Source organism: Artemia sp. Qi Xiang Cuo, chromosome 17 (genome assembly GCF_049724085.1).
Source record: "Artemia sp. Qi Xiang Cuo chromosome 17, ASM4972408v1, whole genome shotgun sequence".
Classification (NCBI taxonomy): Eukaryota; Metazoa; Arthropoda; class Branchiopoda; order Anostraca; family Artemiidae; genus Artemia; species Artemia sp. Qi Xiang Cuo.
In genome coordinates, this window is record NC_142810.1 from 17,514,495 (window position 1) to 17,534,636 (window position 20,142).

Consider the following 20,142-nt stretch of genomic DNA (forward strand, 5'->3'; position numbering starts at 1 on the left):
TAACCCCTCCCCCTGGGTACAACCTTGCATAGGAGGGAGTGTCAATTTTCCTTAAGAAAATAATCTTTATGATGACAATTTTTATTTTATCGTAAAATAACATCACTATAATGATAATAATTTGAGAATCAAATATTTGTGCGTTGGGGAGGGGGGGGGGGGTTGAGAACGGTTTCAAATGTAAGTATTCATCAACAATCACGGGCTCAAGATCGTCGGGATAAAAATTAATTACTCACTTGCATGCTTCGTGATTTCTGAGGCATGATTTGCGTGGCGGCGGAGTGCAGCTGGCACTTTGAAGATAAATCACATCAGTCCAGCTTTTGTCAAGGAAAAAATCGCTCATTGATGATTTATTGCGCCCCTTGATATTGTATGCCCCTTGGCCCGGGCCTATTGGTAAGTCCTGGCCTGACTTTTCTTCTTCATCAGGTTTACTCTTCTCGGTCCAAAAGAAATCACAACAATCAAGATTTTTGTTTCCACAATTCTCACCTATCATAATAAGCATCTTTAAGGTGATTCATTATCTTCAAGTGCCACCTTGTTATCTTCGGTTAATTATATTTAATAGCCTCTAAATAAATTGCCTATTGGAGTACGGTTCATCACAATACTCAACAGCGTTGACTAACTATAATGTTGAATAATGCAACAAAAACCTTTCTCTAAATTTATGTTCCCAATATTCTAAAAACAGAAAAAGAAGAAAAATTACAGGAGCAGCCAATAATTTGCCGACTATAATTAGAAGAATAATGAAGGAAGTCTATATATTTTGGTAGTATTTTACAATACAAAACATTCTTACTTTTCAGGTTTTATATAAACGAAGAGAAAACTTTTATGCAAATATTTAATGAACCATTTTCACAAATATACAAATAATTTCATATATATTTTCTTGTAGCTTCTCTTCGTTCCTACTGTTGATATTGCATGTTCAGAAGATTAGAGTGATTAGAATGCATTTGTTTTATATCGTCTTTTGAGATACTGTTCAAGTTTTGGGCTATTTTGACTTAATTGAAATACGAACCAGTTTACTTTAAACTGTCGGAGAATTTTTTCGACTCGAAATAGACCTACATTTTAATCAAACTCGGCTCAAGTCCTTTTCGAGAACGAGACAACGAAGTACAACTATTACTGCTAATTACTCATCGCAGCACCAAGCCCCCTGATGCCAACACCACCGTGCATCCTCCTTCTCTCTTCTACTCTCTTCATCCTCCTTCTCTATTACACACGATTACAGTTTCCTTAGTCACTCCATCCCGCGTAAGCTATTTCCTAACTGACCTACATGTGCCTCAACCATGAAAGCCACAATGATTAAAGTTAATCAAAATAAGGAATTTCCTCATCTTGTATTTTCAACTACTCAGATTCCAAAAGCAGATATCAAATCCCTATTTTACGGGTCTTTGGCTTGACAATTAGATATAATTTAAATCCAAAGTCGAGTGAAACCATAGAATTTGGAATCTAAACAACCGAAAGTTTTAGATTAAATCCACTACAGAATAGAGGCGAGGGGATTCTCACTAGTACAGAGTCGCTACTCCTGGAAATTTTCCTCAATGATCCTGAAATTTCCTTTTTCAGCTCAGGATCATAGAAAAAGAGTTATAATCAAATATAAGCTTTAAATGTGGCAAATATAATCTTAAAGTCATCAGTGACATCTTTGCAAAAGAGGTGTGCGATACTAAAAAATATCGAAGTGCTGAAATATCAGTCTGAATTTTTATGTATGACACATCAAGGTTGAATTATAATACAAAAAAGCACTTCAAATTTTGCCTCTGATAATTAAAATTTGAAGTTATATTAGACCAGAGGATTATGATTGCAAAAAGAATCAAAAACTAAGTTGGAACTAGGTAGAATCAAAGTCAGTAGATGTCTATAATATTAGGTAATGTCGATGTTTCGATCTTATTTAGTCCGATATTTGGCACACGCAAATCAAACAATGGTAGGCATTACCACAAAGATAGCTAAGACCAAAATAAAACTAAATGAATGTTCCTCACGTTCCTCATAGAATTTTTAAATTGTTCCAAATTAGAGTTTTGTTTGTTTATTTTTTTAATCCAATCATTTTAAAAACTACCCGATTTGAGATACACAAAAAAAAATTCTACTTTGATTTTTCCTTGGAAATTTTGAGCATCAACAATCTCGTTTTTTTGTGTTAATTGTTTTGTATCTCTCATTCCAGGAGAATTTGGATAGCAAAACTTTTTTTTAGAGTTGTATCAACTAATTGATTATAAAATTTGCGGATACCAGCAGTTGGTCTTGTTGACACTTAGATTTCTTATAATGTCCACTGCAGAACAGAGGCGAGAAAAACTAACCAAAAATAGGTAAATGCTCTTATTCTTCTGAATGGTTTTTGGTTTGGCGACCTGTTCCCTGCTACTGCTAGAAAAGATTTCCTGGTACTTCCTAGAATTTTAGTTTTTCACACCTATGACCATTAAAACCTTTTTAGGCAACGGGATGGAAGCTGAAGCACTAACTGACGGGGGAGTGATTTAAGGGAGAAGGCGCCAGTGGTTGCGCAGGAGCTTTGTTTTGTTCTTCTCAGACAATAGAACATCATTGTCGACATGAAACCTCAACCGTGTTAGCTGCACTGTCCGTTGTTGAATATTTATGCAATAGAGAGCAACAATTACCATTTCCAATTATGCATAAAATGGGAATTGCCCTATCTCGTTATTTCCATTTTATATCCTCATCCACATACACGCAAAACAGGTTCTTGTATAACTTTTTTCGTTTATTTGGGATCAGGCTCTGTCAGCCCAAATAGTTTTTATCTTAAAATATGTAAATAGTATACAAAAAGTCATGTCAAAAATTTGAACAGTAGTGATTTTCAAACACGTTACAAGCTGTCAATTTTAAATCTTGTTGTAACAGTCTATTCATATCACCCAGAAAGCTATTTTACACAAGGGTGTGAAGTAGCCTACCTAATCACATGCTAATATTTAAGTAGGATGATCGGAAGAACATTAATTCTGCATTCTAAATTGCCAGAACTGTTTTCCATAATAAGATTGGACTTTGCCGGTATGCACAATTTCTTCTTCTTGTTCTGAAAGAAGTATTCGGGTACTAATCTGTTTAGACTTTGTACTAACCCTTCTTCACATTTAAAAAAAGGAGTTTTTAATAAAAGTAGGAAGTGACGTTAAAATTGAAACAAGCATAAATTGTTTTGCATACGAGTTATAAAACCCACTAAAGAGGATTCGATATCTTATAAATCATTTTGTGAGCCTTTGCGTCGGCTGACCGTCCCAATGACAAAGGGTCTATAAGCGAATTCTCCCAGACAACTATAGTTATCATTGAAAGCTATTGAGAATTTGTGGTTTGACTATGAATTTGATTTAAAAGACAGTGAAGCTGTGTCAGCAGGGTTTTAAATCAAAGTGGGTAGTGCCACTGGAAACTAAATAAGCTAAAACAGATTATTCACTCATTCCCATAGTTCTTGTTTTTCTATGGAATGTACCAATCAGAAATCTGTGGTTTTACAATCTTCTTCGTTAGCACTTGCGGTTTCTACACCAGCGATTACATAACTATGTTCTGATTTTTAAATACAATTTTTAATTTCAAATACAATTATAACTAGTTCTACAAATTTTAAATAGAACTTCAATGGACAATAATGTGGCACTTTTGTATTATACCACCAACCCACAAGAAGTGAAATTAGGTTAATCCTAATGAAAAACAAACAAAATATAATGAAAATATAATACTTTAGAATCAAATTTGTGCTATATATTTGCAAGCTAGGGGAGTAACCAAACCTAACCCCCGCCCTCTAATGTGCAAATATACAGCCAAAATCATATAATTCCAATGTATTCCGTCACCCGCCATTTGTTTTCCACTGAGCGCAAGCTAATTGTTTCTTAATACAGAAAGATAAAACCGGTTGGTTCTTGAGTCTTATTAAATAAAAAAAAACAAGTTTTTTTAACTGAAAGTAAGGAACGACGTTAAAACTTAAAATGAACAGAAATTATTCCGTATATGAAAGGGGCTGTCCCCTCCTCAACGCCTCGCTCTTTACGCTAGTTTTTCATTGTTTTAAGAAAAATAGAGTTGTGAGAAAGTCAAACTTTAGCGTAAAGAGCGAGGCGTTGAGGACGGGACAACCACTTTCATATACGGAATAATTTCTGTTCGTTTTAAGTTTTAACGTCGTTCCTTACTTTCAGTTAAAAAACTTGTTTTTTTTTATTTAATTTTTGAACGTTTTTGAATTAATGCAGGTTTTGATTTTGGCTCACCGTAGGCCTACATGAATAATAAAAAAAAAAACTTAATGTTAATTTTACTTTTATTTGGTTAAATGGCTTTCTCGAAACCTGTTTAATTTTATTTAGGAACGTTCTTATTAGTAATAAATAAACGTAAGTTACGAATTGACTTACGTAACGAACCTCTATATTCATATATTTTTAATACGTATATTAGAGGGTTTGCCCCCTAATCAATACCTTGCTCTTTAAGCTAAAGTTCAAATTTTGTTCTAATTCTTTAAAAATGACCCCTTAATCACAAATGCCGTTAATTAGAATAAATAGCTCTTATGAAAGTACTAAATAATCTTTGGCTTAAAGAGCGAGGTATTGACTAGGGGATGAACCCAATCACACACGTAATGTTTTCTATGTTTTGATGTTGCTACTTACTTTCAGTTAAAAACTTGTTTTTTTATGTACAATTTCTGATCTTTATTTTAAAAATGCTGAGAAATCCGGCGCCCCCTTCATAGCAATGGCTCTTCTCCAATGAAAACTTCCTTCATGGTAAGATCCTCCCACAACAACCCCACTCCACGCCCCCCCCCTCCCACTACCAGAAAAAATCAACTCTGAAAACGTATGTATACTTCCCAATAACCAATACTATATGTTAACATTGGGTAAAGTTCATAACTTTCAGCCTTCCTCCTGGGGACTTTGGGGGATTAAGTCATCCTAAAAGACATATTTATTATATTTTCAACCATGTTGAACAAAATGACTATCTCAAAATTTTGATCAGGTGAATTGGGAAAAAAATGAGCGTGGGAGGGGGCCTAGTTGCCCTCCATTTTTTTGGTCACTTAAAAAGGGCACTAGAACTTTTAATTTCCGTTCCAATGAGTCCTCCCACGATATTCTAGGACCTCTGGGTCAATACGATCATCCCTGGGAAAAAAATAAACAAACAAATAAACACACATCCGTGATCTCTTTTCTGGCAAAAAATGCAAAATTCTACATTTTTCTATATAGAAGCTTCAAACCTCCCTAGTAGGGTTCTCTGATACGCTGAATATGATGGTGTGATTTTCATTAAGGTTCTACAAATTTCAGGGGTCTTTCCCCCTTTTTTTGAAAATCAGCCAAATTTTCTCAGGCGCGTAACTTTTGATAGGTCGGATTAAACTTGATGAAACTTAAATATTTGAAATCAGTATTAAAACTTGATTCTTTTGATGTATCTATTGGTATCAAAATTCCGTTTTCTACAGTTTCGGCTACAGCCGGGTCCGTTTTCTACAGCCGGGTCGCTCCTTACTTACAGTTCGTTACCACGAACTGTTTGACACAGCGTAATCTTGACTGTTGACAGTATATTACATTAGTACCAATAATGTCTACTGAAAGTATTTAATAAAATTACCTTAAAACTAAAAAGGAGGCTAAAATCAAATACACAATCAGTAGAATTAAAATATATTTTAAAAAAAATAACTGAATAAAAAAGAGTCGGGATCTTTTTTTATGGTCTGCTATGTTACCACTAATACCATAAATAAAATTACCATAAATTCTTTTATTAGACAGTGATAATAACATTCACAAAATATAGTGGATATTTCGATCACATCTACGGTGACCGCAAAGGAATTTATCCCTATTTCAACTCTTCGAAGTTACCTATTGTTAATGCTACTCTCAATATTCCTACTAGCAACTGATTCCAGCACTGAACAAATAGCCATTAACACAGCTGCTTCTCCCACTTCCAAACCTATAAAAAGATTGTCTCTTTATCCCCTTTATTGAAGTTTCAATTTTTCATTAAATGCTTTCTTATTTCCTTTCCCCTTCTCATTTAGCCTTAGGTTGCCTTTTATTTGTCCCAGATGGCTGCCTAAAAGTACCACTTTTGGAAATCTACCACCCTTCACCAAAAAATGTAGACTAGCCGTCTTAACCTTTCTTTCACTTTACAGTACGCTGTAATCGAGATCGCTGAGATCGAGCCAAATTTTTCTTATATCTTCTTGTTTGATAAAAGGTGATTTAAACAAGTATCTAACACTATCTTTCATTAATTTCTCTTAGAAACATCTTCTTTGACCTCCCGAAGTGTCCCCCCTTTCAAAGCCACACTTGACCACTCTTAACCTTTCTTTTATTGCAAGGTCGAGCCAAATTTTTCGTATAGCTTTTTGTTTGATAAACGGTGATTTAAATGAGTATATAAAACTATCCTTCGATAATTTTTCTTAGAACCATTTTCCTTGACCTCCCGAAGTGTCCCCCCTTTCAAAGCCACACTTGACCACTCTTAACCTTTCTTTCATTACAAAGTCGAGCCAAATTTTTCGCATAGCTTTTTGTGATAAACGGTGACTTAAACGAATATATAAAACTATCCTTCGATAATTTTTCTTAGAAACATCTTCCTTGAACTTCCGAAGTGGCCACCTTTCAAAGCCATAATTGACCACTCCCAAGTATGAAGTTGAAAGATGGGCACTTTAACTAAGATCAAGTCAAAACGATAAGCTGGGAAGTACATTCAGCATTAGGGCTTAATTATAAGTCGTTTATCTGAGGTCGAAAACAATTATTTCTAAGACAAGACTTAAAGCATAAATCTAATGTTTTACAGATAGATTTTTGGCCTATTGGCATTCCACGCTAATAGGTTTAAGGTTTACCATATCGACTATAAATAACTCCTGTCTAATGGACTATATTACCAACATAACTTCAAAAGGTCAGAAATTAGAAACAGTATAAAAATTGTGATAGATATCAGACTTTACTGAGCTATGGTGACATACTCAAAGATCACTGTGATATTTATAAGTCTGATATAAAAGTCACGCAATAAATCTGTCACTTAAAACATGCGATATCTTCGTTTAAATAGCACCTGGATAAAGTAGGCTATACCATAAAGAATTAGGCTACATCCTTTTCAAGGTTTGAAGTCTGGATTCAAATGGAAAATTATGAATTTTACTTTTTCTAAGCGAACTCTTATAATAAAAGTGAGTTCATCCTAATTTTTCTTTACGACGTAATTTATGGACAGCAATGCAAGTAGATCACTAGGGATTCTCACTGTCACAAGTTGATTCATATCTAGTTGCTCTATGGTCACACAAAACAAAATGAAACCCCCCATTATTTTTTGCCTGCTTTATACAGCAAAGGTTACGTTATAGATATTTTCCTTTCCACATAGGTGCCAAATGACGCTTTATTTAATTTTTTTTTTTAATTAACCAATCGTCCGGTCTTATAATTTTTTTTTATAGATTTTGTCTTGTTTTTGTTTGAAGAAAATGTTTTCCTTTGCAAGAGCGTAATTTCGTCTAATTCTTAGGGGGGGGGGCAAAGTTGGGGTCTATTTTCCCAAGTCAAGTGAAAATGACCAAGTAAAAAATGAGCCATATAGTATCCCAAAGGCAAAGGTACACTAAAGAAAACTGATTTGTTGCTGTGGATGCTTGAATTAGGTAGGTCTATCTTAGTTTTGATGAAAGCTAACTTTCAGCTGGGGGGGGACATACTGGGGTATGGGGGTGGTTTCCCACCTGTTCCATAGCAAATCACTCCCCTACTCCTTTGCCTCTGAAACTTTGGGTCTAGGAGAAGTTTTTTTGGGGTAAAGTTATGTTCTTAATCTTATGCCATGGTAAAGTATGTCAGTTTTTTTCTATCGAGTAAGTACTAATCGCAATTTGCATTAGTAAGCACTAATAACACTAACCATACACAACTTGAATTTCAAAGGCAATGTACTGCTTCGAATTAACAAATATCTTATATGCACTATAATTTGTAGTATGGACAGACAGAGGTGGATCCAGGGAGGCCGGGAGGACCCCGGGGCCCTCTGGCCCTAATATTTTTTGGTGTCCTCATTCCACTCTTTTCTTCAACTAAACTTATCAATTCGGTCAATTATTGCGCCCTTCTCACAGTCCCCCCCCCCCACTCAAGAGTTTGCTCTAGATCCGCCAGTGTGGACAGAGTCCCTGAGTTAAGTCTTGTTGTATCATTAGTTTCCCCGATAAGTCTAATAGGATCTACTTTTTGTGTATTGTTTGCATGAACGTGCCCCCTACTCAAACATTTTCTCTATGTTTCCACTAAAAAATTCTGAGATTCTTACTCACAATGCAAAGTCAACTTTTAATGATCCTTTCCAAAACCCATCTAACAAATATTAGCTCATAGAAAAACAATTAAACCATTCAAGAAAAAAAACCTTGAAATTGCTCTTCATCGAAAATTTCATGGGTTGTATTCCGGCTTATTAAAACAGCGAAAATGGCAAGATGTTATTTAAATAAAAACTCGGGAAACAGGACGTCGCCAGGTTGATGTTTCTTAGGAATAGATAAACATTTACAGGAGTTACTTCCAAGGGGGAGGATTAAATTAAAAAGCACAACAATATCCGAATTGTCTGAAAACTACGAAATAATGGTTGAAATCAAAACTTATTTATTGACAGGGGGATTAAGAATGTAAGGAATATACGTGTATCTATAAGTTCCAACTTATCTCCAGCAATAAGTGGGGGGGGGGGGGAGGACGCAAAGTCATTTAAACATCGATTGTCTGCTCAAACCATGGGTTGTGTGAGTCTATTACAACTTTTAATTATTTAATAGCGCTTCCTCCCCTCCCCCCCCCCCCACACAGATCAGAGCCTTATATATTTTTCTTGCTACTGAGCCGCCTAGAAAAACAAAATAATAGGAGACTGGACATTACCGGACTAGGACTCCTTCCACGAATCCGTTTGTCATCCAATTCTCCAATTCTATCTTTGTATACAAGTTTCCTTCCATAGTCGCTTGTATCTTTGGCGTTCTCATCTTCAAACATGTCGCGCCTTTGCCGACCTGGAAGAACCAAATCTTTTTATAGAATGTACTGGAAGATTTTTAAAATATAAATATAAATATAATAATCAATGGGCCACACAGATGCAATCCTTAGAAGGGAGACAAGGTGAATTTTCTAAGAAGAGGCTAAAAACCCAGAAAACCTAAATCTGTAAAGTTTCAGTAGGCTTAACTCTTGGTGCAATTTTTCGTTTCTTCATGGGTAGCTTGGAAGGTCTAATTTTTTTTGCTAACCCACTAGGGGAGATTCTAAGAAGAGGTTCAAAACCCAGAAAACCTAAATCTATAAAGTTTCAGTAGGTGCTTCGACTCGATCTAAGTTTAAGTCTTGGTACAATTTTTAAATTCTTCATGGGTAGTGCGGAAAGCCCAACAAATCTGTTTCTAAGCCATAAGCCACAAAGTTTTCCAAGGGTTGCTTGTACCTTATACTCGGGCAGAAAAATCGAAAACATACAAAATTTTGCTATTTGTATATATGTATACAGTTAAGCACACAAGAGGACCTTCGGACCCACTAGCTCCTCCCAAATCTTGATTTTTAACAATTCTTCGCTAATTGTTCTTATAAGTTGCTTATTTTTTGTTTTAAACTCATATTGATTTCTTATGCACCCCCATCCCCCCCCAAAAAAAAACAGAAAAATTATACATAAATGTATATATTCAAGTATTCATAGAATTAACAAATTTGAAGAGTTGAAGATTAACCAGCTAAATCCAAAAGACCGGGTAAAGATAAAAAAAGAACACAGAGAGAAAACAGGCCAACATCTTTTACTTTAGGCATTGTTTTATTATTTTATCAAGAAGAACTTTTTAGTGATCAGTTTTCTTATGAAGCCTGTACATTTTTGCGCATCAACATAAAGTTTCAAAATGTAGTTTAAATAGAATATATTTGCGTTTATTTAATTTCTCATGAAACATTTTCCACAATTACTGGCAAAAAATCAGCCGAAGTCATAAATTTGTCAATGATAATATTATATTAGATGGTGTTGGCCAGGGGATAGAATTTTTTTTCAGGATATTCGTCAATAAAGCTGTCATGTTGATTTGCCAAAAAATAAAATAATAAAGAGATATGTGGTGATCGACGTTAGGTACATCTGCACCAATTGATTTGGATTGATTTGGATACAGATTTTTTTATATATTTTTTTTTTATTTGGATACAGATTTTTTATTTTTTATTTATTGGATTGATTTGGATTTTGATATTGGATTGATTGAATTTTATTGGATTGATTTGGATATTGGATATTGATTGATTTGGATTTTTTTTTTCTCGAAGAGGAGTGAGCCAAATAGGGAAATGAATTCGAAAAAAAAATACAGAAAACTATGAAAAAAAACTATGGGGAAAAGATTGGTGATAATAAATAAAATTGTTTAACCCCTAAAATTCTATCATAGAAGAATATCACCTGGATATCTCTTTCCTACATGAGTGCCTGATTGACTATCGTCAAAATAAAGTTTGTTCTGTATCTCTAACTGACAAATGAGGATAAAAAAGTGAGATACAAAGTTAGTTTAGTTGGTTTAGGGGCGTTTCGACGGATGGGTAGCGTGGAACCCTGGGATGCAAATTTGGTGACGTAGTGGATTTATCAAAAAAGGTACACACGAAAACAAAAAATAAATACTTCTGAGATGGGTCCAACTAACTTTTGAAATTTAGACCTTAATAAGTTGAAAGTCTTTTTACAGCACCTCTGGTTTTCATCAGTTTAAACAATAAATAAAATAAATAACGATTACAGGAAAAAAATGTCAACTGACTTTAACGCAGTGGTTCACCTAGTTAAATTATTCAGATTAAATCACCAATGCAGGTATAGAAAAAAAACATACAAGAGGCCAACCTCAGAAAAAAAGGAGAAGAAACAAAACAAACCATATTCAGAAGAGCAGGAAGAAGAAGAAAAAACGATAGTCGACAGGGGCCTGCTCTCGTCCGGAGTCAAACAGTTCGTGGTAACAAATTGCAAGTAAGGAGTGACTCGGCCCAACAGTAATCGAAACTCTAAAAGGCGGATAATAATAGGTACGCCGAAAGAATTGGTTTGTTATGCTGATTCCAAATACATAAAATTCAGTTGAATCTAACGCATCAAAAGCTATGAGCCTGAGAAAATTTTCCTGATTTTCAAAGAAGGGGGAAAACACCCCCAAAAAGTCTTTGGAAAGAATTTGTTTGTCATGCTGATTCCAAAGATTGTCATTGGTTTGTCATGCTGATTCTAAAGATAACACATCAAAAGCTACGAGCCTGAGAAAATTTGCCGGATTATCAAAAGGGGGAAAACACTCCCAAAAAGTCTTTAGAAAGAATTGGTTTGCTATGATGATTAAAAATATACAAAATTCATTAAGTTTAATGTAACACGTCAAAAACAACGAGCCTGAGAAAATTTGCCTGATTTTCAATAAAGGGGGAAACACCCCAAAAAGTCAAGCGACCTTAACAAAAGCCGCACCATCAGGTTGTGCATAATTCAGAGAGCCCTATTGTAGAGGCTTCAATCTTTTGTCTACAAAAAAGTGAAGTTTTTGATTTGTTGTCAAACAGTTCGTGGTAACAAACTGTAAGTAAGGAGCGACCCGGGTCAATAGTAACCGAAACTCTAAAAATCGAAATTTGATTCCAATAGATACATCACAAAAATCGAATGTTTATGCTGATTTCAAATATATAAGTTTCATCATGTTTAGTCTTACCCATCAAAAGTTACGTGCCTGAGAAAATTTGCCTTATTTTCGAAAAAAGAGAGAACACCCCCTAAAATTCATAGAACTTTAATGAAAATCACACCATCAGATTCAGCGTATTAGAGAACCCTATAGTAGAGGTTTCAAGCTCCTATCTGCAAAAATGTGGAATTTTGTATTTTTTGCCATAAGAAAGATCACGGATGTGTGTTTATTTATTTTTTTTTCCCAGGGGTGATCGTATGGACCCAGTGTTCCTAGAATATCGCGGGAGGGCCCATTCAAAAAAAATTATCTAGCTCTGTTTTTAAGCAACAAAAAATGGAGGGGAACTAGGCCCCCTCCCACGATCATTTTTTTCCCAAAGTCACCCGATCAAAATTTTTAGATAGCCATTTTGTTCAGCATGATCGAAAAATATAATTGCTATGTCTTTGAAGATGATTAATCCCCCACAGTCCCCGGGGGAAGGCCTGCAAGATATGAACTTTGCCCAATGTTTACATATAGTAGGCTATTGGTTATTGGGAAGTATACAGACGTGTTCAGGGGGGATTTTTTCTGGTAGTGGAGGAGGGGGGTCGGGGATTACATAGGAGGATCTTTCCATGAAGGAAGTTTTCATGGGGGAAGGGACATTGCTACGAAGGGGGCACCGGATTTCCCTGCATTATTAAAAAAAAAAATGATCAGAAATTAAATTTTAAAAAAGCAAGTTTTTCAACTGAATGTAAGGAGTAACATCAAAACTTAAGACGACCAGAAATTATTACGTATATGATTGGGTTCGCCCCCTAGTCAATACATCGCTCTTTACGCAAAATTTTTTTTTAGTACTTTCATAAGAACTATTTATTCAAATTAAAGGCCTTTGTCATTAAGGGGTCATTATTAAAGAATTAGAACAGAATTTGAACTTTATCGTAAAGAGCAAGGTATTGACTAGGGGCGAACCTCCTAATATACGTAATAAAAACATACAAATATAGAAGTTAGTTACGTAAGTTATTTAATTTTTTTCACTTTTTGTTCCTTACATTTTTTTTTAATCAGCACTTGTTTTATTTTGACATCTATTCCTTCGAGCTGCATGGAAAATCAATCCGTGAATTTTGTTTTAATTAGCGGGGAAGCATATTAATACATATTGCAATTCCTTGTTTCGGCGTTTATATTTTCAGTGTATGCGACTTATGCGTTAAAAATATATTTTTAAGTTGAATCTTGGTTAAATATAATGTGAAAAACATTTTATAGATAAATGAAAAACTAAAAAAAAGTCTTTATTGAAATTATACAAGCAAAAATGTAATTTAAAATCTATGTATCGATTTAAATAGTTTATTATTAATTTGTAATAAATACTGCCAAAGATTCATAATAATTATATAGTCAATGAGTAAGAATTAACAATTTTTGAATAGCTTCAATAGTTAGATCCAGTTAACGCCGGTCTCTCTAAATTGAGGCTTCGATTTGTATATCAAACAGTTCGTGATAACGAACGAGGTTTAAGTAAAGGATAGCACTAGACGGTCAATTATTTTGATAAAAGCTTCCGTCAACCAACTGTTTAAAGCATTATTGACCATCTAGGAACATGGTTGACGGTGTTTGATAGAAAGTTTGAATGACTCAATCGGTTCCTAGACGGTCGTTCATGCTTTAATCAATTAATTGATGGAAGCTTTTGATCAAAATGATTGACCGTCTAGAATGTGCTTAAGGAGCGACCCGGCTCAATAGTAACCGAAACTCTAAAAATTGGAATTTTTATACAAATAGATACATCAGAAGAATGAGATTTTTATGCTGATTTCAAATATATGAGCTTAATCAAGTTTAGTTCCTACCCATAAAAAGTTACGTGCCTGAAAAAATTTGCCTGATTTTCAAAAAAAAGGGGAAATACCCCATAAAAAATATAGAACCTTAATGAAAGAGAGAGCAACTAGGCCCCCTCCCACGCTCATTTTTTCCCAACATCACCCGGTCAAAATTTTGATATAGCTATTTTGTTCAGCATTGTCGAAAATATAATAACCATGTCTTTGAGGATGACTTAATCCCCAGAGTCCCCGGGGGAAGGGCCGCAAGTTTGAACTTTGTCTAAGGTTTACATATAGTATTGGCTATTTGGAAGTATACAGACGTTTTCAGAGGGGATTTTTTCTGGTAGGTGGGGAGGGGAGAGTCGGGGGTTACGTGGGAGGGTCTTTCCATGGAGGAAGTTTTCTTGGGAGAAGGGACATTGTAATGAAGGGGGCACCGGATTTCCTAGCATTATTTAAAAAAAAACGTTCGGAAATTAAATATAAAAAAAAGTTTTTCAACTGAAAGTAAGGAGGAACATCAAAACATAGAAGAACAGAAATTATTACTTATAGGATTGGATTCGCCTCCTAACAATACCTCGCTCTTTACGCTAAAGATTTTTTAGTACTTTCAAAGGAGCTATAAGCTATTTATTCTAATTAACGGCCTTTGTGATTAAGGGGTGATTTTTAAAGAATTCGACAAAATTTGAACTTTGGCGTAAAGAGCGAGGTATTAACTAGGGGGCGAACCTCTTAATATACGTATATATAATATATGAATATAATATATGAATATAGATATATGATATATTAACATAGGTTCGTTACGTAAGTTAATTCATAAGTTACGTATTTTTATTACGAATAAAACGTTCGTAAATGAATTCAAACAACTTTCAAGAAAACCGCTTAACCCAAAAAAAAGTAAAATTAATATGGAAATTTCGTTTTAATTACTCGTGTACGGTGAGCCAAAATCAAAACCTGCGTTAACTTAAAAACGTTCAGAAATTAAATAAAAAAAACAAATTTTTTTAACTGAAAGGAAGGAGCGACATCAAAACTTAAAACGAACAGAAATTATCCGTATATGAAAGGGGCTGTTCCCTCCTCAACGCCTCACTCTTTACGCTAAAGTTAGACTCTTTCTCACAACTCTATTTTTTAAAACAATAAAAAACTTTAGCGTAAAGAGCGAGGCGTTGAGGAGGGGACAGCCCCTTTCATATACGGAATAGTTTCTGTTTGTCTTAAGTTTTGATGTCGCTCCTTCCTTTCAGTTGAAAAAACTTGTTTTTTTTTATTTAATCAAAAGAAAAATCACGGATGCATGCTTGCTTGTTTGTTTTTTCTCCCAGGGATAACCGTATCAAACCATTGGTCCGATAAGATCGGGAGAGAGATCATTTGACCGGAGATCAAAAGTTCTAGTGCCCTTTTTAAGCGACCAGAAAGCTTGAAGGACAAATAACTCCCTCTCCCGCACCCCTCCCCCCTTTCCATAGACATCCGGTTAAAATTTTGATATTGCTATTTGGTTCAGCATAGTTAAAGGTCCAATAACAGTGGCTTCGGGGATGAAACAGCCCCCATAGTCCCTAAGAAAAGTGGTGAAAGTTACGCAATCTACAAATTTTTCACATTTAGTATTTATTATTGGGAATCATACCCATTGTTTTTTTGTTGTTGTTTTTTTTTTGGGGGGGGGGGTATTCTCTGTGAGGGAATTTTCCAAAGAGAAAATTTTCTGTGGGTGGAAAGTTTCCGAGGGTAATTTTCCAGAGGAAATATTACACGGAATGGGGGGGGGGGAGGCTAGCACGACTTGAAAAAGCAGTCAGAAATTAAATAAAAAACAAGATTTTTCAACTGAAAGTAAGAAAACATAAGACTTAAGCGAACAGAAATTATTTTGTATATGAAGGGGACTGTCCTCTCCTCAGTCCCTTGCTGTACGCTAAAATTAGACTTTTGTTATCAAACAGTTCGTGGTAACGAACAGTAAGTAAGGAGCGACCCGGCTCAACAGTAACCGAAACTCTGAAAAGCAGAATTTTGATAACAATAGATGCATCAAAAGAATCAAATTTTTATGCTGATTTCAAATATATAAGTTTCATCAAGTTTAATTTAGTCAAGCCCATCAAAAGTTACGAGTCTGAGAAAATTTACCTTATTTTCAAAAAAAGGGGAAAACACCCCCCTAAAAGTCATAGAATCTTAATAAAAATCACACAATCAGATTCACCGTGTCAGATAATCCTAATGTAGAGGTTTCAAGCTCCTATCTGCAAAAATGTGAAATTTTGCTAGAAGAAAGATCACGGATGCGTGTTTATTTTTTTTATTTTTTGATGTTGTTTTTTTTAACGCAGGGGTGATCGTATCAACCATTCTTAAAAATTGGAACAAAATTGGAACTTTAGCGTAAAGAGCGAGGTACTGACTAGGGGGAGAACCCCCTCATATGCGTAATAAATTCTGTTCGTTTTATGTTTTAATGTTGTTTCTTACTTTCAGTAGAAAAAACTTGTTTTTTTTAATTTAATGTTTCTTTAAGGAAGACTCCTCAAACACAAGGGCCAATCCATTTGAGTCAGAAGTATGTCTAGAGAACTTTAAGAGTTCTTACATTTTTTTATGAAGATACTATCCTTATTTTGAAGAAGTCTCTCATTTAAAAAATGCAATGCGAGTAAAAACCAGCTAAAAGCATGTGCTATAGCTATCAGCCATGAGAACTTATTTAGTTTGAATTGTAGGTAGAATAATGAAAACCTGATATATCAAATTTTCTTCCCACATGTATTGGCAGACAATCAGCTCTTTTGAAGAATAATATTAAATTAGATTGAGTCAGGCACGCGTTTATCTTTCATTTTAGAACATATGTTAATAAAGCTGTTTTATCTTATTTGCCAAAAAAAGAAAAATCAAAACGTGTGGTAGTTGAGTACAGTTAAATTAAAATTTGTGTGACCAATTTCAGTAAAAAATGGGGATAAAGTAAGAAGTTTTGAATTTATTTAGCAAAATTTGACAAGTCTTTCTAGTGGACACATACATTAGATTTTGTCGTGGGGGGAGGGAGGGTGGGAAGGCAGAGTGTGCGTGACTGAGTAATTGAAAAACCAAAACAGAGAAATTTTATGGAGAAATTGAAAAAAAACACTCAGATTTTTGTTCAGGTAGGTCTTTTTATGGTTAAGGCAGTTTGAAAAGCAATAAATGATTGTTGAGATCAAGTTTGACTTTATATCATGAACCTGGATGGACAAACCTGACAATCAAGGGGAGAACAATTTTATTTTTTGGAATCAGTAATTCTTGAAGACAACGTGTTTTCATGACTTAGATTTCAATGTTCCGCTATTTTTACTGTGGCGTTTTTACAGTTGCAAAAATTTAGGGGAGGGGGCAAACCGTATTTTTAATATTAAGGGGGCAAATTTAGCGTTTTTCAGTTTTTTCAATAAAAATATAAAAATAAAATTTTTCATTTAAATACTGCAAAAAGGGTATTTTTTCAAAATCTAGAGTTGGAGGAAAAAATTATAGGGGTTTGAAAAGATTCATTGAATTGATTGATTGTACTATTCAAAATTGAGACTGATTTATTAATTAATTTAGTAATAAGTTTAAAAGTTCAATGTTTTCTTTTTTCCTTGGTATTAAGTCTTGGAACCAAAAACTCAGTTACCATCTCACTCTTTTACGGGAAGGATTAGAGCAACAATATCCCTTTAGCTTCTGCAATGCTTTAATTGTAACTTGGGTACCTCAAGAAATTTCTTCAAAATCCCTCGACTAGAGAAGATAAGGCTAAAAATCAATTTCTGTTGAAAGTGTGTCTCCATTTGAGTTTCCTCATACAGTTTGACAAATATTTCGAACGACATTTCGTTTTTTAGTGGCTGATAATATAATTTGTACCCTTTTGGAACTAGAATATAAACTTGTTTAAAAAAAACTTTTTCGCATACCGATCAATGGTCTACGTTACGCAGGTACTGATCTCTTGATTCACTACCTTCGGTCGAGAGTGTAATGCATGGTTGGGGGCAAATCATCCGACACTTCCAGTGTTTTCCCCCAGACTTCTCCAGGGACTCATATAAAGCTGGATGGACTCTGGCTGAGCTTACAGAGTCAAACCTTTGACGCCCGTTCCAGCGACACCAGGACCCTAACCCCTGTGTACAAGATTTCAAGACTAGTGCGCTAACCACTCGGCTAGGATATAAATATAATATAAAGGTGAATATAAATAGTCTAAACTGCAAAATCTAAACAGCGGTATCGATATCAAGACATATCAGGGTACTTTCCCATTATATGGGTCTTTCTAAAAAGTCAAGTTTGGTTAGTGCTAATGCAGTAAAATAAAATAGGATTAATATATAATAGTTTAGAAACAAATTTGGGCTATATATTTGCACATTAGGGGGTGGGGGTAAAGCATAGCAGATATTAAATACGTAACCTAACCGCGGTACCTCCCCCCCCCCCCAAAAAAAAAGAACACAGTTTAATATCGTATACGCAATGAAAACCGCGCTATCATTGCCTACTCTATAGTGGTTAACACGTCAAAAACGGGTTTTATCGTTGCCTACTCTATAGTGGTTAACCCTAGAGGCCCATATAATTGGAAAGTACCCATGTCAGTTTGTTTATTCTGAAATTGTTTTCAATTCTTCCCTTTTTCTCCGTTCATCTTATATTTTTAAACGGACAAGGAAATTAGGAAGATTGATTCACCTAATAATAGCTTGTTAACGAACCTATTAACGCCCAAACTTTGTAACTATTTCTATTTCCATATTTATGAACCCCAAAACTCATGAAGTTAATGATGGAGAGTTATTTTCAATAAGTGAAAGTGGTCCTCAATTAATTACCACAAATGACGTTCTAATTAGCATGTTATTAGTGTTATTTCTATGTTTTACACATACTGTTTTCGACACTGCACAAGTTGAAAACAGTAGTGTTATTGGAATGTGAAGTTAGATAGAGTAATAAAGCCATGGCTAGGAACAATAGCCAGCGCATTACTCTGGGCAGCCAGTTTAGCCCCTTATGCTATGTACTTGCTAAAATCCGGTGTAAGATGCCTCACATAGTTAGTGGGTGCCAGCCTGGCACGCAGGGGGGTGGCGCTTCTGATGTTTGCCACGGTTGACGGTGCAAGTGGAATTCTAGGAGGTTCACCAGAAAGTGAAGACTGAGCAACCCCTTTGATTTGCCAAAAAGAAACACTATAGGAAAATTATCCTACAGGAAAAAGTAATATATTTTAAAAGTAATCCGGTGTAGGAAAATCTAATCTACTTATAGGAAAATATAGTTTTCCTAGTGTAATAAACATAACATCTGTAAGATTTTACTAATTTTTTAAAACGATGAAGATTTGAATGCATAAACATCCAAATCAAGGGCGTACTTAGGATTTTTATGAGGGGGGGGGGGTAAAAAATCATTACAAAACATATCACAAATTTGTCTATATGCATTTTTGTTATTTTTTATAGGCCAAACAAAAATTTCGGGCGGGGGTTAAAAACCACTACCCTCCCCTCTCACGAGTACCCTCCCCTTGATCTAAATGTTTCTTGCTGGTGGTTATGGACTTAAAATTTTTTTTGTTTTGTGGTAAATGCAGTGTCCTTAAAATCTGTGAATGTTTTGGCTAACAATTTTAATCATTTTTATTATATTTGTATTTCCCTTGCCATTAACAATAGAACTTAATCGCACAGTTTGGAAGGTATTTCATCAAACGCTTCGTGGTAACGAACTGTAAGTAAGGAGCGACCCGTCTCAATAGTAACCAAAACTCTAAAAAAAAGAAATTTTGATACCAATAGATACATCAAAAGAATTTTCAGATTTTCATGCTTATTTCAAATATATAAGTTTCATCAATTTTAGTCTTGCCAATCAAAAGCTACGCTCCTGAGAAAATTCGCCTTATTTTCGAAAAAAGGGGGAAACATCCCCTAAAAGTCATAGAACCTTAATGAAAATCACACATCATATTCAGCGTATCCTACTGTAGAACCCTACTGTAGAACCCTACGGAACCCTACTGTAGAAGTTTCAAGCTCCTATCCGCAAAAATGTGGAATTTTGTATTTTTTGCCAGAAAAAAGATCACGGATGCGTGTTTATTTGTTTTTTGTTTTTCCCCAGAGGTGATCGTATCGACCCAGTGGTCCTAGAATATTACGGGAGGGCTAATTCAGACGGAAATTAAAAGTTCTAGGGCCATTTTTAAGTGACTAAAAAAATGGAGGGCAACTAGGCCCCCTCCTACAGTCATTTTTCCCCAAAGTCACCCGATCAAAATTTTGAGATAGCCATTTTGTCCTATGGTCGAAAAATATAGCAACCATATTTTTGAGGATGGCT

The 20,142-nt window shown here is 34.9% G+C and overlaps 2 protein-coding genes across 2 annotated transcripts in view; one reads left to right on the forward strand and one right to left on the reverse strand.

The window, feature by feature from the left end:
* Positions 1-20,142, reverse strand: part of LOC148941962 (uncharacterized) — a 176,939-nt gene that overhangs the window by 151,079 nt on the left and 5,718 nt on the right. Inside the window, exon 2 of the mRNA XM_089103617.1 lies at positions 9,060-9,190. Coding sequence (XP_088959743.1) covers positions 9,060-9,190 — 131 coding nt within the window. The remainder of the gene's footprint in view (positions 1-9,059; positions 9,191-20,142) is intronic.
* The window catches only part of PICK1 (protein interacting with PRKCA 1), a 134,445-nt gene continuing 131,003 nt past the window's right edge, over positions 16,701-20,142 (forward strand). Inside the window, exon 1 of the mRNA XM_089103622.1 lies at positions 16,701-16,734. Within this exon, the coding sequence (XP_088959748.1) occupies positions 16,724-16,734 (11 nt within the window). The 5' untranslated portion in view covers positions 16,701-16,723. The remainder of the gene's footprint in view (positions 16,735-20,142) is intronic.